Below are 22357 nucleotides of genomic sequence, written 5' to 3'. Positions count from 1 at the left end.
AAACCAGTACTTGTTCTACTACTACTGGTATACATAAAGTCTGTGCTGGAGGAAGTATTCACATCTTTTCTCATAAAAATAGAATTACTGCAATATAATAATACTCCACTATGAGTAAAAGTACATAAGTATTATTAGCAACTTGTACTTAAAGTATCAGAAGTAAAAGTATAAGTAGCATTGTACTGCCAATTTGAACTACATTCTATATGTACTTTAATTTATAATACATCATATTTTTGTCATGTTTTCTTTGTAAAATCTGGAAAGTAACTAAAAGCAAATAAATGTAGTCAGTACAACAAACAATATTTCCCATTGTGGTGGAGTAGAAGTATAAAGTAGCATGAAATGGAAATACTCAAGTAAAGTATGAGTACCCCAAATTTGTACTTACTTGAATAAATAAATACTTAGTTACTTCCCATCACTGCACTACTATCACACCTCTGTTACTGGTGTAAACATATCGTCAGTGTTGGAATGTAACTATGTATATTAACTCAAGTACTGTACTTAAGTATACATTTGAGATATTTGTACTTTACTTGAGTCTTTTCTTTTCATGCTACTTTATACGTTTTACTCCACTACATTTATCAGACATCTTTAGTTACTTTACAAATTAAGATTATTAGACACAAAACATATGAAGAGTTTATAAAATAGGATGTTTTGTTATCAATTAAACCAACCAACAGTTTATAAAAGTAATTGGTAACTATTGTTCTAATAGTTTAAGTCATTGTTTGTGCAAAAATGACAGAAAATGTATATGGAGATTAGCTGATTTTCCTCCATTTTTAAAAGTTTTTTCCAGTTTTTTTTCTGCATTGAATACTTGTATTTGCAATACTTTATTGTATGTGCAATACTTTATGTACATGTTCCTGATTATACTTTAACTTTTAACATTTTTAACAATGCAGGTTTTTTACTTGTAGTGAAGGATTTTTCCTCCACCACTGCCAGGAGCTAAATTACCATAGATTATATTGCCTGATTATAAAAAGTAATAAAAACACTTAGAATTGAATACATGCATTGTTTTTAAAGCATCCAAACAATGTTGTACCTCTGCATCATTTTGCAATCATGGTTTATATATATGTATATACATATATATATATACAGTATATATATACTGTATATATATATATATAAAATAATAATAAATAATAAATAATCATAATAATAAATAAATAAAAAATATATATAAATAAAATAATTAAATTGTTCAAGAGAAATACTGTATGTTGTGTTTAGAGCTTGTTGCTCTGCCCTCAAGTGGCCAAATTAATGTGAACGTCAGCTGTCACCGTCCTTTTCCTTGCAAACCACTTGTTACACGAGTAGCTGCCTTAAGCATTGCCTGTCGATGTGACACAACTTTAACGTACCAAAATGCAATATTATTAACAAATTAAATAACATTACGATAAAATAAAACTGTAGAATACAAATACGTCAATATATGCCAAAAAACATTATTTAATGTAATTTAATAACGATATTTCTAGTAAGGCATCATTTGTGGAGCCCACAGGAGAGGGTCCTTCAGCGGTTCACACGGAAACCAGCGTTAATGACCGATGTTTGTTATGCTACAGTTAGCAGGTAAAAACTCTTCATGTTATTATGATATTTACACGATAATAACACGCTTTAACTATCTATATGTCATGTGTATTATTCAAAGTGTGCACTATTATGATTTAATGCGCACTAACTGTCAGTGAAACGCTGTTAAAACGTTTGTTTACATCGTGTATGACGGCGCTAGCTGTGCTAATGCTAACTCTGTTGTTGTTGTTAATTTGCGTACTTATTTAAAAACGATACAGCAGCTTAACAACACCATAAAAAAGACTGTCTTCTTCATGGCTTAATGTTAAACTTATTATCAGCCATATATGTAATAGTAAAGAGAGCTAGTAAAGCGTTATGATGCTAACCAAGCAGTGAAGCTAAGCTAAGTGGCTAACGGAAGCTGCTGCGTGTCAGATGTTGGCGGCTGCAGAATGAGATTGTTGACGATTACTTTTGCACAAATATATGCATTTAGACATGCAATACATAACAAATAAATAGTGCAAATAAATAAGTAAAAAATGCTGAGAAGTGGGATATATTAAGTGTGTTAAATATGAATGCCTGAATGGTATAAATAATAAATTAATAAGAATATTTCTTGAGATATTTAATGAGAGGCACATTCCCCAATTTGTTATAAAACCCCATCATGGAAAATTCTCATTCAAGTACAACTAAAACCAGTACTTGTTCTACTACTACTGGTATACATAAAGTCCGTGCTGGAGGAATTATTCACATCTTTTCTCATATAAAAATAGAAATACTGCAATATAATAATACTACACTATGAGTAAGAGTACACAATTATTAGCAACTTGTACTTAAAGTATCAGAAGTGAAAGTATTTATAAGTAGCATTGTACTGTTTTTGCAGCCAGTTTGAAATACATTCTATATGTACTTTAATTTATAATACATCATATTTTTGTCATGTTTTCTTCTGTAAAGTAAATAAAAGCAAATAAATGTAGTCAGTACAACAAGCAATATTTCCCATTGTGGTGGAGTAGAAGTATAAAGTAGCATGAAATGGAAATACTCAAGTAAAGTACGAGTATCCCAAATTTGTACTTACGTCAATAAATAAATACTTAGTTACTTCCCATCACTGCACTACTATCACACCTCTGTTACTTACTTAATATTTGCATTTAGACATGCAATACATAACAAATAAATAGTGCAAATAAGTAAGTACAAAATGCTGAGAAGTGGGATATATTAAGTATGTTAAATATAAATGCCTGAATGGTATAAATAAGAAATGAATACGAATATTTCTTGAGATATTTAATGAGAGGCACAAACTGGGGCTATTTGTATGTATGACCCAATGTAAATTTGTATGCTTTACTGTTCTAATTTTGTATTTTTATTATTTTATGTGTAAAAAAAGACCTGAATGCTTCTTCTACCACTTGTAAATTTATGTGTGAAAATTGTTTTTATAAGGAAAACTATGTACATTTAAAGGAATTTATTTTATATCCGCTTTAAGTTGTGTTTTTAGCATGCTCAATGTATTTAGAAACCTTGTGAACAAAAGTCTTGGTTAGAATTTGTTTTTCACATTTTATTTTTTTGCTCAAGAAAGTACTGATGTTGCAGTAAAATGTTCACTGTCAGTGTTTTACTATTATATCTGGATATACCTGGTTTTGTACAGGAATGGGATGAAATATTAATCTGAAAAGTAACTGAAGCTGTCAGATAAATAAGTAAAAAATGCTGAGAAGTGGGATATATTAAGTATGTTAAATATAAATACCTGAATGGTATAAATAAGAAATTAATAAGAATATTTCTTGAGATATTTAATGAGAGGCACAAACTGGGGCTATTTGTATGTTTTACTGTTCTTACTTATTATTTTATACGTATATTTTACTTTTTTCCCCTTGTCAAGCACTTTGTGATCTCTAGTTTTGAAGTTCTATAAAAATAATCTTTGTTATTATAATTTAGTTTTAAGTTCACAATGGCTAATTGCAGTTGTGAAATGTAACTAAGTACATTTACACATGTACTTAAGTACAACTTTGAGATACTTGTTCTTTATTTGAGTATTTCCTTTTATGTTAAATTTATACTTCTACTCCACTACATCTCAGAGGTAAATATTGTACTTTTTACTCCACTACATTTATCTGACAGCTTCAATTGCTTTTCAGATTAACATTTCATCCCATTCCTGTCCAAAACCAGGTATCTCCAGATATAATAGTAAAACACTGACTGTGAACATTTTACTGCAACATCAGTACTTTCTTGAGCAAAAAAATTAAATGTGAAACACAAATTCTAACCACGACTTTTGTTCACAAGGTTTCTAAATACATTGAGCATGCTAAAAACACAACTTAAAGCGGAGATAAAATAAATTCCTTTAAATGTACATAGTTTTTCTTATAAAAACATTTTCACACATAAATTAACAAGTGGTGGAAGAAGCATTCAGGTCTTTTTTTACACATAAAATAATAAAAATACAAAATTAGAACAGTAAAGCATACATATTTACATTGGGTCATACATTCAAATAGCCCCAGTTTGTGCCTCTCATTAAATATCTAAAGAAATATTCTTAATCATTTCTTATTTATACCATTCAGGCATTTATATTTAACATAGTTAATATATCCCACTTCTCAGCATTTTGTATTTACTTATTTGCGCTATTTATTTGTTATATATTGCATGTCTAAATGCAAATATTTGTGCGTATTTCATATTTCTTATATTCTTCTTTTCTTATTTTTAATTTTAGTACTTATATTTCTTTACATATATTGTGTTATATTTTAGCAATATGTGCACATTGTAGCATTATATACATCATTTACTTCTATTTTTTACATTTCTTATGTTTATATAAGAGCAACCAATTTCCCGGGATCCATAAAGTATTTCTGATTCTGATTACCATTACACTCAAATCACAAGCATCTTATTTTTCTGAAAAATAAATACCTGGCAATCTTTGAAAAAGGGGTTGTTTAACACAATTTCCTGCTATTTTGAAGGAATTTCCAGAGTAAAAATATATTATATATTATAAATATTATACTAGAAAATATTCTGTCAGCTGCATGAAAAATATTTTTAACACATTTCTCAAGTTGCTACTGTATTTCCTCTTTCAGGTTGTCGTAATTTACATAGATGATGTCCTTGGTCTTTTTGTAAAACACAAGCAAAATATTATTGTGTTACTATACATGAAAACATAAAATGATGGTAAGTAATATTGGAAAGAAACTGATAATGACATTTTTAATTTTGGTTCACGTTGTACAAATTCAACAAGGAGATTGACAGAGACTTTTCCGGCCACCACTTTTATTTTGATTAGGAAAATTAGGAAGATGGTTAACAAGACAGATATTTATTCAGTCAGATGGTTAGAAGAGTCTTTAAGGATTCTAGAGATGCCTTCATTAACAACCTTTTCTTGTTGTGTTTCCTCAGTATGCCTGCTGAACGCAAGCGCTCATTAAACATGGACGAGAAAGACGTTTGCACCTTCAGCAACAAGGAAAAGGAGAAGGACCGAGATGGTGAGAGAAGACCAGCGTCCGCTCGAGACAAAGCCAAAGACGAGGCCAAAATGAGCGGTAAAAAAGACGGCGGCAAGGAGGAGAAGAGGAAGCGCCTAGAGGAGGAGAAGAAGAAGAAGGAGGAAAAAGAGCGGAGGAAGAAAGAGGAGGAAAAACAGAAAGCGGAGGAGGAGCAGAAGAAGAAAGAGGAGGAGGATAAGAGACAGAAGGAAGAGGAGGAGCAGAAGCTTCAAGAGGAGGAGGCCAAAAGACAACGAGAGGAGGAGGCAGCTCTCCTGAAGTAAGTGCTGGTCAACTTTGCTGTTGTCATATCTTTGTAAAGCCTCATTTTACTGCCGTTATCCCGTAACGGCCGATTGAATGAATTTGCGACAAAAGTCACACCTTTTATTCTCAGAGTCAGATCTCAGACATGGTACATAATATCAGGACATAAAAGGAAATGATGCTGTTGCAATATGTATGTTTGTTTTCTGTGTACCAATTACATGACGCTCAAGAAAGCCAAACCCAGTGCAAGTACCCGGTTGTCTTCATCTTGTATCTTCCTCCATTTTACCTCGTTTCTTCAGGGAAAAGGAGGAGGGGCATCAGCTGCACCAGGAGGCCTGGGAGCGCCATCATTGCAGGAAGGAACTCCGCATTAAGAACCAGAACGCCCAAGAGGGTCGACCCGAAGAGGCCTTCTTCAGCCGACTGGACTCCAGCCTTAAGAAGAACACCGCCTTCGTCAAGAAGCTGCGTACGCTCACCGAACAGCAACGAGACTCACTCTCCAACGACTTTAATTCACTGAACCTCAGCAAGTACATCGGCGAGGCCGTGAGCTCCGTAGTGGAGGCCAAGCTGAAGATCTCTGACGTGGGCTGCGCCGTCCACCTGTGCTCCCTCTTCCACCAGCGGTACGCTGAGTTCGCTCCGTTGCTGCTGCAGGCGTGGAAGAAGCACTTTGAAGCGAGGAAGGAGGACAAGGCGCCCAATGTGAGCAAGCTGCGCACGGACCTGCGCTTCATCGCCGAACTCACCATCGTCGGGCTCTTCACAGACAAAGAGGGGCTGTCGCTGATTTACGAGCAGCTGAAGAACATTATCAGCACCGACCGGGACACGCACACTCACGTGTCAGTGGTGATCAGCTTCTGTAAGCACTGCGGAGACGACATCGCCGGTCTGTTGCCCCGCAAGGTAAAACTGGCAACTGATAAGTTTGGCTTGGGCTTCCCTCCGAGCGAGATAATCACCACCGAGAAGCAGCAGCCCTTCCAGAACCTCCTACGGGAGTACTTCACTTCACTCACCAAGCACCTGAAGAAGGACCACCGCGAGCTGCAGAACACCGAGAGGCAGAACAGGTGACGTTAACGTTTTCAGCTCATCTGTCACTTTTTGTTGCTCACTCTGATAAGACCTCTTAAAGAGATAGTTTGGGTGTTTTTAAGTAGGCTCGTATGAGGTACTTATCCATAGTCAGTGTATTACCCACAGTAGTTGACGGTTGGCACGCCCCCTAGTTTGGAGAAACAGACAGGAGCGCCAGCACGGGAGCAAAGCAATGTACTGCTGTGGACGGGGACAGCAGCAAAACAGATTTTAGGCACCGTCCACAGCAGTACATTGCTTTGCTCCCGTGCTGGTACTCCTGTCTGTTTCTCCTAACTCCATCTACTGTAGGTAATACACTGACTATGGATAAGTACCTCATACAACCCCACTTCAAAACACCAGAACTATCCTCTTAACATTGTCTCTTCGTCTTCAGGCGTATATTACATTCCAAAGGGGAGCTGAGTGAAGACAGACACAAGCAGTATGAAGAGTTCGCCACTTCCTACCAGAAGCTGCTGGCCAACACTCAGTCGCTGGCTGATCTGCTGGATGAAAACATGCCCGATCTGCCTCAGGACAAGACTGTGCAGGAGGGTGTGTTTCCTTTCTGTTCCAGAGTTATAGTTCAACCTAAAGTGCCGTTTTAAGGACGTAAGATTTATTTTATGTATTATGTTGTCCTCTCTCTCAGAGCACGGCCCCGGCATTGACATCTTCACCCCCGGTAAGCCCGGAGAGTACGACCTGGAGGGAGGGATCTGGGAAGACGAAGACGCTCGTAACTTCTACGAGAACTTAGTGGACCTGAAGGCCTTCGTCCCCGCCATCCTCTTCAAGGACAACGAGAAGAGCAACCAGGGCAAAGACAAGGATGAAGGCAAAGGTATATTTAATAAATCACACAGATAGATGATGAAACACAGAGGTTTTGTTGTGACTGTTGCTGTGTCGTTCAGATGGCAAAGAGGGGAAGGATGCAGCCAGTGTCACAGAGGAACTGGAGCTGGAGCTGGAGGCTCTGGACATCGCTGATGAACCTCTGGAACTGGAGGGACCAGACGAGGCGGAGAATGAAGAACTGGCGAAAAAACTGCTGGATGAGCAAGGTAAACATTCAGAAAAGCACCTCTGTTTTTAAATGTTAAGGGTTTTTGTAGTGTGAATTTTATTTTATGTGGATTTTTTATAACCCTTTTTATATTTGTATGTGTAGAACAAGAGGATGAGGAGGCCAACACAGGGTCCCACTTGAAGCTGATCGTGGACGCCTTCATCCAGCAGCTCCCCAACTGTGTCAACAGAGACCTCATTGACAAGGTGATGAGAAACTAACAAGTCGTTTAATGTGGTGTTTATGTTATTTGTACGACAAAATGCTCTGCTTTGTGTTGAGATGAACAAAATTATATTCTAGAAGTATTTTAGGCATGTTTCCTCCTGACTTCTGCTAGATGATTAGCTATTAATAATAATTACATATGATCAATACGTAAAGAATTTAGTATCTTTGTATTTATGAGTGCTGTGATGACTCCTGCAGGCTGCCATGGACTTCTGCATGAACATGAACACCAAATCCAACAGGAGGAAGCTTGTCCGAGCCCTCTTCACCGTCCCCAGGCAGAGGTACAACTGTGCTAGAACTATATCAAAATGATGACCATGAGTATGGACAGAACATCTGTCTTTTGATATAACTTTAAATCATTCTTAATCAATATTTTTATATTAACAATGATCAAATGATGCTGCAGAGCTCCCCTCAGCTCTGAGGAGCGTTTTAGTCGATACTGTTGGTTTTGGTCTTTTCATGGGATTTATGGCAAAAAGAAAACTAATAGAATATTGCCAGCCTCTTCCTTTACCTTCAAACACCACCAGGGGGCAGCACCCTCATAGTTTATAGTCTGAAGATCAGCTGACTCTTCCTCCTATTGCAGGTTGGATCTTCTGCCCTTCTACTCTCGCCTGGTGGCGACTCTTCATCCCTGCATGTCAGACGTGGCTGAGGACCTCTGCTCCATGCTGAAGGGAGACTTCAGGTTTCATGTAGGTACTCTGATTGATGTCTCTGTTGAATAATATACTGAGTTTTACTGTGACTAGATAGATGGCTCTGAAACTAATGTATTAAACAAAAAAAGCAAACTAGCAGTTATGTTTTTTCTATGACAATATTGTGAGTTACACAATTTCTTTTTATAATTCTGTTGTACTGATGTTTGTGCCGTAGATCCGGAAGAAGGACCAGATCAACATCGAGACAAAAAATAAAACGGTCAGATTTATCGGGGAACTGGCCAAGTTCAAGATGTTCACAAAGACCGACACGCTTCATTGTCTCAAGGTGAGATCTGAGGCTGTGTTATCTCTGAGCTGATCAGTGTGAATTTTTGAAATATTAAGAATAATAATATTAAATGTGTGTTTGTCTCCCAACAGATGCTGCTGTCTGATTTCACCCATCACCACATCGAGATGGCCTGCACGCTGCTGGAGACCAGCGGTCGCTTCCTCTTCAGATCCCCCGACTCTCACCTGCGTACCAGCGTCTTGCTGGTTAGTTCACTGATTTACTCGACTGTTTGGTTTGTTTTTGTCAAAAGACATACGTAATTTGACCAAAATGTGTGTTTGAATACATAAGGAACACCACTGGGAAGCTACAGAATGATATAAAAACCTAAAAAAAACAAAATAATGGACTCACCCTTTAAGCTCGGGACAGACCTGACAACTAGCTGAAATCTAGAAAGACTCAACAAACAAATCATAACGTCAAATGGTCAAACAAGCATCTGAATCCCCCTTCCACCACATCTTTACGACATTGGAATTTTGGCGCCTGTGTCCGATAATTTCTGTAACTTTCTGAAAATGATTATTGGTCGTTATATCGTCCTCAAAAATCCAGTATCGGGGACGCTGAAAGGACCTGTTAAGACTTGAGTTTGCATTCATAACTGATATTTTCCTTCCTGCGTTCCAGGAGCAAATGATGCGTAAAAAGCAGGCGCAGCACCTGGACGCACGCTACGTGACAATGGTGGAAAACGCCTACTACTACTGCAACCCGCCACCCATGGAGAAAACGGTGAAGAAGAAGAGGCCGCCGCTGCAGGAGTACATCCGCAAGCTTCTCTACAAGGACCTGTCCAAGGTCACCACGGAGAAGGTGCTGAGGCAGATGCGCAAGCTGCCGTGGCAGGACCCCGAGGTCAAGAGCTACCTGATCTGCTGCATGGTCAACATCTGGAACGTCAAGTACAACAGCATCCACTGTGTGGCCAACCTGCTGGCCGGGCTGGTGGCCTACCAGGAGGACGTGGGCATCCATGTGGTGGACGGGGTGCTGGAGGACATCCGACTGGGCATGGAGGTGAGGAGAGACGTTGTAATACTTGTTCTTTTGTTACGCACTATAGATGAAAAGATCTGACAGGTTTATTTCTGTACTGTAGAGGTCAGGTACAGTGAGAGGACAGGAAGACAACAAAACCAGCTGCAATCTTTATTGACAGTTTAGACAGTTGATTGAAGAGGAATGAAGTCCATGTTGTTACTGTCACTAGTGTGAAGAACATTGTTACATGTTGCATAACACCAGAATGCCGTCTGGCTTCATCCTGAGTCTGAAGTCATGTAGTTTCGCACAACACTGTTGTTTCTACACTGGTTGTCAACACACAATGTTTCACGTGGTCAAAATTACATCTCAGGCTCCGGCAACGTATAGAAATGTTGACCAGCACACGTCAGAAACCATGCTTACCGGGTGTCTCGAGTCCACTCCCCAACTGATCTCAAAATTTGCTTCTTTGTTTATTTATCTTTGTATTAATATCCTTATTTATTTACCCTTCGGTTTCATTTTCCCTTTTATTTATTTATGTATTTATTTATTAATTGTTATGTTTATTATTTATTTATTTATTTTTATTTCTTTTGGCGGTTCCGTCCTCCATAACTTTGTACCTTTACTTAAGTAAAGTTTTTAATGCCGGACTGTAATTGAGTATTTCTACTGTGATGGAATTTTCCATCGATTCCTCTCTTATTGGTAGAAAGGTCAGAGTGTTTGTCAGAGTGTCCCTCTGTTGACATTCTTGGGTTGGAGTCCTGTCTAGAGGAGCCACCGTTATCTGTACAGCTGTGCCTGTAGTGGAGACCGTAGAGCCAGTCGCTAGGGCAACCAGGGTCAGAGATGCCAGAGGAACGAAGTAAGTCATAACATGATAAGGGGTAAGACACTGAGCACCGGGGAGGAAGGGCAGAGTTGTGAGGCCTTCACGCAGAGAGCATCTATTGTGGAGACCTGACAATTCTCCTTGGCCAAGCTTCAATAAACCTTCTTTTGTAAGACATCATCAGCTCCGGACCTCTTCCTTCCAAAGATAACTTGTATATCAATTATTCCATCACATCTACAGTGTGGTATTAGTACTTTTACTTGAGCATATGATCTGAATACTTCTGTCCGTCCCCAGGTCAACCAGCCCAAGTTCAACCAGCGGCGAATCAGCAGCGCCAAGTTCCTGGGTGAGCTCTACAACTACCGCATGGTGGAGTCGGCCGTCATCTTCCGCACCCTCTTCTCCTTCATCTCCTTCGGGATCAACCAGGACGGCAGCCCCAGCGCTCTGGACCCTCCGGAGCACCTGTTCCGCATCCGCCTGGTCTGCACGCTGCTCGATACCTGCGGCCAGTACTTCGACCGAGGCTCCAGCAAGAGGAAGCTGGACTGTTTCCTCATCTACTTCCAGGTACGTCTGCTCCTAATGCACCTCTAGTCCCTGTGTCTTTAGTTTTAGATCATCAGTATCTTTATCATTCTTAAGTTGAAGCTGGGGATGGCCTATCACTGTGTCTCAAATCAATAAATAATAAATAATTAGGGCTGCAATTAACGATTATTTTCATGTATAATTGCTAACATTTTGCCAGGTCTCTCTCTCAAAAGAGATGACATATCTCAAGAGACTTTCTGGTCTCTCAGGTTAAATAAATAAGATGATGTTTTGTGTGTCTCCAGCGGTATATTTGGTGGAAAAAGAGCATTGACGTTTGGACCAAGGACCACCCGTTCCCCATCGACATCGACTACATGATCACCGACACTCTGGAGCTGCTCCGACCCAAGATGAGGCTCAGCTGCTCCCTGGAGGAGGCCACCAAACAGGTCACCGACCTGGAGAGGGAGGTGCTCGTCAAACTAGGTAGGAACAAGATGAATGCAGGAGGCAGTTGACTTACATATGAGTCTATATCCGGCATGTCATTATTACTGCGAGCGTGTAAAGGATGTTGGTGTTTGAGCAGCAGCCGGTCTCGCTGGTCGAGCCGCTCTCTGTCGTCCCGGCTGTGCAGCATTCCTCGCTGTGTAGGAGGACGCTGCATCACTCCTCGCTCTGCTTCAGCTGTCAGACAGGTTTTAGTTCATGGAAACACACACATACCAAACACATGCACTCACTAGAAGGGCCCAGTCAATTCAGGGTTTTCAGGAATGATAATTATGAATTAACATGAATGATTGAAGGGTTTGTCTGTGCATTGAGTTTAATTTATGGGGCTGACCCAAATAGATTTGAGTGACATACTCAGACAGAAAGTTCACCAACTTCATGTAAGAAATTAACCGCAAATTAATGGCGAACAAAAACAAACCAGAAGGAAAGTATCTGCAAGACTCAAACGCGCATTGATGAGCTTGAGACGAGAAGAAGCTCTGTTGACAATGCTCTAAATTTGAGTGTATATAAGGGCATATGAGCATGCTTTGCTGTGTTATAACCTGTAATGAGTAAATAGATCTGAGCTGTGCAGAGTGTAATCGGAATTTTCAGGAATGCAAACACAAAAGAGACCGAAGACAGATGGCCGGGGCGAGGGAGAGAGGAGGAAGAAGGAGACGTCTGTGTAGCAGCAGGTGTATCTCACTCTGCAGCTCGGCTCAGCTCAGCTCGGCTCGGCCTGATAGCAGCACGGGAACTCTGGCTTTGTTGATCAGTTTCAAGGTGTTGACTGGGAAAGTGCAGCTCCACCCTCTGAGAGAGCGACACCGTGAGACTGACTTTTTGTCAGTGGTTGAGGAAGTACTCAGATCCTTTTACTGAAGTACAGTTACCCTTACAGCAATGTAAAAAAACTACATTGCAAGTAAAAGTCATGTATTCAAAAGTTTTATAAGGAAAAAGTACATATTCTGCAGAGAAATGTCCCCTGTGATATGTTATATTACTATTTATGACATTATTAGTTTGTTAATACTGATGCAACAATGTGTAAGCAACATTTTACTGTTAGAGTCTAGTCTAGTGGTTCCCAACCTAGGGGTCGGGCCCCTCCAAAGGGTCACTAGATAAATCCTGAGTAGGGATGTGACGGTGAGGACATTTTCTCACCAGTTAATAACCTTATGACAACACAGATGTTACCGATTACACCGGACAGTTTACAGGAAAAGATGATCAGTATCAAGATCATCAGTATCTGTAGAGCGCTTACTTTAATCTTTAACGCTGGATGGCGGTGCGTCTGGCCTATCTGGTCGAGCTGGTTTCCACCTGGCGCCGCTGTGACCGCTCACGCTGATTGCCTCATTAACGTTACGGTTCCCTTATAGCATAGCAAAACATTGCCAAATGGGTACTTCTGCTTTTTGCTTCGACACCAAATCCTCCGCCAAAGTCTTGTCTGTCAACTCTCTCTCGTCCCGTGTTTGAAATCTGACCATGAATCTGAAATTTGTAATCTTAATGTGTTTTTTTAATGTAAAAACTATAATCTGCAAAGTAATACATGATTTTAGCTGTCAAATAAATCTAGTGGAGTTGTAAATATGAAGTAGCACAAGTACCTCAAAACTGTATTTTAGTACATTACTTGAGTGAAAGTACTTGGTTACTTTCCTCCACTGGTATTTGTGTGTGTGTGTGTGTGTGTGTGTAGTAGAGAAAGTGATTGATGAGGCCCCCTAAGCTAAACAGTGGTACCATTGTTGAACCTGTCATACTTTAACCAGGATCAGGCATTCCTCCGTCTCCGAGTCACACAGGACCTGATCTCCAGCTCCACGCCGCTGGCCTGACTTAATTTTTTTGCGGTCACCACAATTACATAATTACACGCTTTAATTGGTCGCAGAAGAAACGCACTAATGAGACAATGATTCCCTCCTGAACATTTGCTCTATTTATGCGCTTTTGTTTGCAGCTCTCCTGGGTTGGGCTCAGCATGATGATATAATCTGTGAGAACCACCTGTTTTTTCATGCAAAATATTATGCATTTCCTCATGTTCACATGTCCTCCTGTGTGTTGTCATACAGGTCTGGCCATGGAGAAGGACGGCCGCTCCAGTGCCATGAGCGAAGGGGAAGTCCTCGACGAGGAAGACGACGATGGCGATGACGACGAAGAGGGCGGTGCTGAGACCGAGGAGCAGTCCGGCAACGAGAGTGAAATAAACGAGCATGAAGAGGATGTGAGTCCTTTTTGTTATGATGATGACTAACTCTCCGAAACTTCATCCTGTTTGTCCGCTCACCTCGTTTCTGAAACTGGTCCTACACACTTCTCCATCCAGGATCTCAACCAAACTCTGTGCGTGTGTTTTTAGCACAAATGTTGCTGCATATAAACAGTGCGTGCTGCTGGTTGTCGTCCATGTTTGTTTTGGTACAAGAACATGCAAAAGTTGGCGTTCTCGCTGGATTTGCATGGTCGCCTAATGCCAGACCCAGTGGGCGATCTCCGGGTCTGAGACGTGAAGCCAATGTTGAAGTGCCTTAAACCTGCATTTTTTCTAATAGCCAGCAGGGGGCAACTCCTCTGGTTGCTAAAAAAAGTCAGATTGATGGTTTAAATTCTACAATATCAAATCCAGAATCATATATTCATCACTCTTATTGGCTAAATTCCCAGTCAGTTAACGAGCTGTGACTCTGTTTTATTTTTCTACAGGAAGGGTCAGAGAACGAAGAATTGGAGAGGGAGGAAGAGGAAGAAGAGAACACCGACTACCTGACCGATTCCAATAAAGAAAACGAGACTGATGAGGAGAACAACGTAAGATCAAACATGAAGAGCTGTAGATAAGAAGAAGAGAAAACACTGATTTTATGAGTAGAAAGAGGTATTAATATAGATATTTGTTGATGTGCTTCCTGTGTGTAGGAGGTGACGATCCGTGGCGGCGGACTGAAGCATGTGGCGTGCGCCGAGGACGAGGACTTCATTCAGGCTCTGGATAAGATGATGCTGGAGAACCTGCAGGTACGGCGTCCTCTAAACTCACCTAACGTGAAACCAGGGATCAGTGTCACTTCTTTATTTTAGCTTCTTATTGTCTAATTTTATTGCCTGTCTGCTCTTGTTTGACTATGTTGCACTTTTCTTTTCTTTTGTAAAACTTTGAGTTACATATCTTTTATGAAAAGTGATTTATAAATACAGTTATTATTATTAAAGTTATTAAATAACAGAAACACCTCTCTGCTCCTCACAAACTCTCTAAAACAGTTTCAACGAAAACATTGTAACCTTCATGAAGGGAGGATTTATTACCAGGTTAAAAACAAATATAGTCTTGTTGTATGATGCTAGAACAAGCCTCCTTGCTGTGACCATTAACGCTTGGATCTAAACGTCCCTGAAAGATGACACTCGTGTGTGTTTTTGTTCGCTGCAGCAGCGCAGCGGCGAGACGGTGAAGGTGCACCAGCTGGACGTGGCCATTCCTTTGCAGCTGAAGAGTCAGCTGAAGAAAGGCGGCCCCAGAGAGCCATGCATCGCCGACGGAGACTCGGACATCTCCGACACCATGCAGTTCGTCATGCTGACACGCAAAGGCAACAAGCAGCAGGTAACAAAATATTAACTCACATCGGCCAACTATTACGGTACAATGCATCCTGCTTAAGGTTTAATCACTGCGCTTAAATGTTTTTGTTGTGACAGTAGACATAGTTTTCTTTTTGAAATAAAAAATGTGTAGATAATCAATGGTGAAAGAAGTTTTCAGATATTTTACTTAAAGTAGCAACAGACAACTTTTCAACTTCTCCCCCTCCAGCGTTTCCAAGTAGTATTATTGTTGGCGCTGCTGTCGCAAAGACAACTGGATCACTTTCCATTTTCCTCAATGCCTACTAGTAGCGACAAGTTTGACGTTCATTCGGCATTCATACTGGGTTCATACGACGTTAATGCAACGTTCATACGACGTGCATATGACATGCTTACGGAGTTCATACAACGTTCCTACGCCATTCATACGACATTCATACGACGTTAATACGCCGTTCATATGGTGTTCATATGAGATTCATACAACGTTCTTACGCTGTTCATACAGCATTCATACGATGTGTTCATATGGTGTTCAGATGAGATTCATATGACGTTCATACAGCGTTCCTACAGTGTTCCTACGGCATTCATACGATGTTCATACGGCATTCATACGGTGGTTACAGCTGATAACACCGTCCCAACCGACGGTGTCGTCGTGGAAGCGTAACATCCACCCTCCGGTTCCTCCCCCCCAGGTTAACACCGTTAGCTCTGTCAGCAGCGTTGCCGTTGTTTTCACTGTTAGCGCTGTTAGCACCATTAGCTGCTAGCTGCCGGCTCAGCCGTCGCCATGTGGAGAGCCGTGGGGAGGCAATAGGAATGCTCTGAATTTCGTATTGAGCCCCTTTAATGTGTTCATCACTTTAATGTTGATCACCTTTTAGTTTTACCGTCAGATTTGTTGTTGGCTCCAGAAACACACACAGGAACAGGAACTGTAGTTTTGAACATCTGAGAGCAGTGATACACTTTGACTGTCTCTCACAGAAACGTCCCTCATACACACACTCACCTCAGTCTAACTGAGCCCAGCAATAATATTGACTCTGGACATGTAGCTGTATATATGTGTGTGTGTGTTTAGTCAGGCTGCAGCGGTGGAATGTGTGGTCTGAGGCCAGAGACTGGTTCTTGTGCTGCAGCTGGGTGTGTCCAGCTGTTTTCTGCCAGGACTCGGAGGTTTAATAGAGCGTTCAGTCCACACGGACTTCACTCTGTCTTAAAGGACAGCTGCCAAAAAAATAAAAAAATAAATCACTTCTCATATGAGAACACAGAATATCTTTGTAGGTGTGTTGCTAGTGAGGTGTGTGGATGGGAAATGACTTTTCTCTCTCTGTAAACACACACGGCCTCACCGGGTTACTGCAGCAGTGAATAAAAGCATCCTGTGTGTGTGTTTATCTGTCATACCTCGAATACATTATATGCTCTGGTCTTTCTGGTGCGGTAAATATGAAGCTACAGCCGGTTAGCTTAGCATAAAGACTGGAAACAGCTAACTTGACTGTACCTTTAACCTCCAGAAATATCAGAGCCCATGTCGGCTTTAAAACACCCAAATCAGTTGAACCAATCTCTTGTGTATGTCATGACAGTGTGTGTGTTTTTAATCAACAGTATAAGATCCTGAACGTGCCCCTGTCCTCCCACCTGGCGGCGAACCACTTCAACCAGCAGCAGGCCGAACAGGAGGAGCGCATGAAGATGAAGAAGCTCACCCTGGACATCAACGAGAGGCAGGAGCAAGAGGACTACCAGGGTACGATCACACAACTTAACTCTGCCTCTGTTCTTACGCTAAATGTTGGCGAGGAAAAACTGGTATGGCTGTTTTTAAAGGGGTCCCTTGACCTCTGACCTCAAGATGTGGCAATGTGAATGGGTTCTCTGGGTACCCTTAGTTGTTAATTGATTTCTAATAATAAATATATTTGAAGATATATGATATATTTGATATATTATAAGTACATTTGCATAAAGCAGCATATTTGTCTACTCCATGTGGATAAGAGTATTAAATACTTGACAAATCTCAATTAAAGGTACATTTTGAACAGATTAAATAATGTTTGATTAATCACGATTAAGTATTTTAATTGACTGACGGCCCTAGTAAGTACACAACAAATATGTAACATAGGTTTAGTCATTTTTAGACATTTTAAAGGGGAAAAGTTACATATTATACCCTTAAATTAAACCACTTTTTTCTCCTCTTACAGAGATGATGCAGTCCCTCGCTCAGCGTCCGGCTCCGGCCAACACCAACCGGGAGCGCCGGCCTCGCTACCAGCACCCGAAAGGCGCTCCCAACGCCGACCTCATCTTCAAGACCGGAGGAAGGTGAGACGCACCGGCCCGGCGCTCAAAAACAAACAAACAAACCGCAGAATGTGTTGGATGAGAGCTCATTATGTTGTTACAGCATGTACTGACTCTCCACCTCGTTGGCGTCTCTTTGAACAGAGGGAAAAGTGCGAGAAATGAAAGGCATGAGCAGCGAGACAGACAGGAGAGGCAAGACAGGAAAGACAAGCAGGAGACAGACCAAAGACACGGAGTAGAGTAGAGCAGCTCTGTCGAGGACTTTAATTAATCATCACCAGAGATGAAGCTTCAGAAAGTTAGTCATAAAATAACAGAGGAAAGGTTTTGTTGAGGAGTTCCTGTTGATATTTGCACTTTTAACTGAAGAGTTCAAGTGAGATTTTTCTTTAAAAAGCTCTGGAAATATTTGGAAATAAAGTTTACTTGAAGTTTATACTTTGTTAACATCAACAGCACCTTGTGTGTCTTTTTTCTTGCTTTTGGAGGATATGATGAATGCACACTGTGGCAGCTGAATCCATACTTTTTGCCACAAATGTGACACTTTTATTTTGGGGAAAAAGGTTTTTAAAATTGGCATTTTAAATTTAGGTAGATGATAAGAGTAAACAGAGAACAGAGACAGGAAAAGGGGGGTTTAAGGATGCAGCAGAGGGTGTAATTTGTGATTTGGCTTCAGTAACAGTAATAAACTTTTACATCAAATATTGTTTGTGTATCACAGCCTGATATCTCCTCTTCTTTTGTGTCCGTTAAATATCCATAGAAAATGGATCACCACAATTTTTTTCTCACTTGCCACTCAAAAAACAAACATGTTTTTGCAATTGAAACACATTATATACTGTAAACAATATAGATTATATATTATATCAAAATAAGGTTTATTGCTAAGTAGAATATGCCTTTACTCAAAACAGAGTAAGAGAATATAAAAATAAAAACAAGTACTGCAAAAGTCAATAAGCATAATTATAGAACATAAAATGACAAGAGTTAGATAAAAAAAAATACTATATAAATATGTAGAGTATAGTTGTATAATTATACAGTGGTAGCTCCTTCTTTAATACCTCAGCATGTATTAGACCATTATAGGCAATGCTGTAAATCAATGAGCATTTCTATGACAATATTTAATGTGATTTAAGTACCAGATTCAAGTCAATTTTTATAATATTTTATTTTTAAGCACCAGATTGTTTATGTAAACCAGAAATTTATTGAAAGACACAAAAAAATCTGGATTTTTGCTTTGGTACTATCATTGTTTGATATTGTGGCAATTTCGCATTTTGTAATTGGTATTTTTTTTTAAATAAAGTAATGTATGTAAATATTTATTTATTTATGTTTATTTGTTAGAGACAGAGCATGTTAATGAACATCAGTTTAAAAATACAAGATGTAAACATACCGGCGTTAGCAAAATGCTGATTTACGTCTAGTCCTTGGGTAGGTAACAAAAACGGAAACATTACAAGTGACAATATACAGATACAAATATACAATACACAAGTAGAAAAGACAAAATACATTGTGCAACTATAATAAAAATGTAATAATAACAAAGTGTTCCTAATTTTTTGGGGGGGATACCTGGTCCTGTGGATGAAATAAACGTGCAGAACACACAACTAATAACAATAATCTTGTAATCCATAAAGCGATGTGAGAGAATTAGCAGCTGAATCTGCAGCTCATCTCGGCTTTACGGAGGTTGATAGTGAGTTTCATCTCGTTGTTTATCTGTCCGGCCCACAACGTAAATGTTCTTGTTCACTCTCACGGCTCTCATCGCGTCATTTTCAGAGAAGAAGCCGTACAAAAAGCCACGGTACACTACCTGCTCAGCAACAAACAGACCCGGTTAGAGACGAGCTGGTGAACATAGTGGAGCATTTAGCAGCTACAGAGACAGATATTTCCCCTCAGGAGATGGTGGAGAGACCTGGTGTTCCTGTTGCTCAGCTCGTCTACAGTAAATGTCTGCTCTGTCCTCCAGGAGACGCTGATTGGAGTCTGGGCCGGGCTGAACGAACGAACGAGCGAGCAAGAGAGCGAATGAACAAGAGAGAGAGAGAGAGAACGAGAAGATCGGAGGGGAAACCGGTCTAAACAGGGAACGAGTCCTCCAGACGCCCCCCGTGAAGCCGGGACAGACCAAAACCCCTGAAACCTCAACACACTTCTTACCGAAGCCCGACGAGGAGAGACAAAACCGGGACGCTGGGGGGGGTCAGAGGTCAGGGGTCAAGACAGATGGCTCTCTTTTCTTTTTTGTCTGTTGCCTGAGATGACAAAAAACAAACAAACTGTCTGGATCAGAAGTACGAAGAACACGTGAGCGGCTGACTGGATGGCGACCCGAGAGACAGGAAGACGGGATGAACGAACCTCCCGCCGCCGCCACCAGGTGGAGGAAACAGTGACTCATATTTAGGAGTTAAAACCCCTGCGAGTGGATAGAAATTTACACGAGACTAGTGACGGATATATTCATTTTGTTGTTTTGGGACATTTCATATACAACCGGGAACACTCCACGCTGAGATGAAGACGGAGCAAATGACGGGATGGCGAGGATTTAACACTGGTCGTGTGTTCGTAAACTGGTCGCCCAGTGACCCAGAGAGGATGTTCTGTACACGAATTATGTGTTTGAAATGTGGCCGATGGTATGAGACTCTTGTTATAGAGGCCTGTATTGATTCAGAGTCGTATGTCACTGCGTTTCTACTGACTTATGTCGCTCATAAAGCTGTATGGAAACGGCAGATAAAACGTTCTCAAATGCGGAAAACAAGTTTTTACGCTCGCTTGAGGTGCTTTGTTAAAAAAGAGTTGACACTCTAAATGGGATATGGAAACGCCTTTGCCGAATAGATTATGACGTAGCGAGCATTTAAGTCACACGACTGATCCGCTGTTTCTCCTGTAGGCGTCTTCTTGGATATATATTTGTGTTGTCTTCGTCTCTGGACAGCATGAAAACACAAGCGACAAAAAAAATGGGCGATGCGGCTGCTGAGTCTGGTTTCATTTTAGAACCAGATCGCAGAGTTTCACAGCTTGGTCCTAAGTTTCGTAAGCCGGACGCGTCGTGCTGGTCCTGCTTTCTGTAGGAAAGTAATGGAAAGCGTTGAGACGCCGGTGTTTAAAACCGCTGACGCTGAAAACGTAAACAAAGGACTGTTGCCGCCTTTTGAAAGCAATCAGCGGAACATGAGTGACATAATTATAAGAGGTATGGCAGCTGCATACCAACCATGTCTGAATCAACATAAACCACCACAACAAGAGTCTCAAACCATCAGACACCTTTCAAGTCTGGAGACCTGATATCACTGACGGACACCTGAGTGTACTTTTATTTCCTACTTCTATATCCCACTAGATGTTTTTATTTCCCTCCAGAATCAGGAGCATCTAAAAGTTAGTTTTGACAATATTCAGCTTGCTTTGATTTGTGAAGTGTAACGTGGTAAAAAGCTCCTTTTTTTGTGGACAAATGGATAACCGTGTGCCTGAGGGTCTTCCTTTATGATGACTATATTCTAGATTAATTTTATCTGTTGAGCCTTTAGATGGATAAATATACTCCGTATGTATTCAGCTGCATGGGTCCTTTCTGCACCGGGTCATTTGTAGTAAAAGCGTCCAGCGCTGGCTCTTATTTAGTTCGTCTGTGTTTAGATTCAAAACTATTGTTCTTTTCCTGCTAAGCAAAAGAAGAAGAGCGTACTGTGGCTTTGTGTCTCGGCTTTAATAAGTGACAGGCAGATGAATTATCACAATAAATGTATGCAGATTATCGCTGTTTGCCAGGTCTGTAAATGAGGTCGTGGTGCTTTTGTGGCGTTTGCGTGTTTTGAGAGGGTGCGCCTGTTTGTCAAGGTCTAATTACAAGGCAGCAAACATAAGTATGGCCTCATTTCCTGCCCGGTCGCTCCTCTAAACACTGCATATGTACAGCATTGCTAAATTAGGGCCGGATTGACCTGGTAGGGGGCCTAAGGAGGAAGATTTGCTGTTGACCACCCACCCACCAGCCTCTGTGTATGGGTATGCACCCTTTAAAGGATAGATTCACATTTTTTCAAGTGTCAGGTGCCCATATGAGCATTGAAATATGTTTTGCTTGCTGTAATCATTCCTCCTCTTCATACTGGACATTAAAAAATCCCCTTCTAATACACTTTCAATGGAATAGTAGGACATTTACTGTCCTCATTCTGTGCAAAAATGTACTTCAAAGTTCGTTTTGAGTAAATAATTAGCTTCTGCAATCTGAATAAGATAAATAAATCAAGTGGATATCTTCCAAAACCACCTCATACAACGGTTCGTATGATATCTTAGGAAAAGTTATTCCTCATTTTTTGTGCGTTTTCTTACAAATGTCCAGCAACATGCGTCAATTTTCGCTCGTTACATGCATGCAGTCTTTTCAAAATGAACTTCAATGTTAACAGGAAACAACTTGGTTAGGTTTAGGTAACAAAACTACTTAGTTAGGTTTAGGAAAAGATCGTGGTTTGGGTTAAAAAAATAACTCCGGAAGTGGCGTTAGTGAAGTACGGAAGTTACGTGACAAGTAAAACCTGTTTCAATGTTCATATGAGCAGCTGACTATTGTTTTAAGAATGAAAATGTGAATCTATCCTGAAACTGAGAAGACATTCAGTTTAC

At 40.4% G+C, this 22357-nt stretch overlaps 1 protein-coding gene across 5 annotated transcripts; it reads left to right on the top strand.

The window, feature by feature from the left end:
• The first annotated feature begins 1479 nt into the window (after nt 1-1479).
• upf2 (UPF2 regulator of nonsense mediated mRNA decay) lies at nt 1480-21474 on the top strand. Of its 5 annotated transcripts, none has more exons than XM_074626169.1 (21): nt 1480-1617; nt 5065-5433; nt 5726-6505; nt 6913-7073; nt 7171-7362; nt 7436-7585; nt 7693-7796; nt 8020-8105; nt 8420-8528; nt 8713-8826; nt 8922-9038; nt 9469-9858; nt 10967-11242; nt 11512-11695; nt 13810-13964; nt 14444-14548; nt 14657-14755; nt 15171-15344; nt 16955-17096; nt 17560-17680; nt 19674-21474. In XM_074626169.1, exons 1-21 carry the CDS (start codon nt 1586-1588, stop codon nt 19678-19680), a joined length of 3867 nt encoding a protein of 1288 aa, XP_074482270.1. In that variant the 5' UTR covers nt 1480-1585; the 3' UTR covers nt 19681-21474. The 5 variants fall into 5 exon arrangements, with proteins under 5 accessions (XP_074482270.1, XP_074482268.1, XP_074482267.1 ...); XM_074626167.1 differs by having other exon boundaries at nt 19671-21474; XM_074626166.1 differs by lacking the exon at nt 19674-21474 and adding an exon at nt 17804-18115.
• The last annotated feature ends 883 nt before the right edge of the window (nt 21475-22357 follow it).

This window comes from Sebastes fasciatus, chromosome 23 (assembly GCF_043250625.1).
Source record: "Sebastes fasciatus isolate fSebFas1 chromosome 23, fSebFas1.pri, whole genome shotgun sequence".
Lineage (NCBI taxonomy): Eukaryota > Metazoa > Chordata > Actinopteri > Perciformes > Sebastidae > Sebastes > Sebastes fasciatus.
This window is presented reverse-complemented; position numbering and strand designations above follow the sequence as displayed.

What these genes read in the sequence shown, in the direction of transcription:
- upf2 (XM_074626166.1), top strand. Translation starts at nt 1,586, where the DNA reads ATGACCGATGTTTGTTATGCTACAGTTAGCAG. An exon ending in GAGGAGGCAGCTCTCCTGAA is followed by an intron (nt 5,434 to 5,725) that starts GTAAGTGCTGGT and finishes TCGTTTCTTCAG; the next exon opens with GGAAAAGGAGGAGGGGCATC. An exon ending in GGACAAGACTGTGCAGGAGG is followed by an intron (nt 7,074 to 7,170) that starts GTGTGTTTCCTT and finishes CCTCTCTCTCAG; the next exon opens with AGCACGGCCCCGGCATTGAC.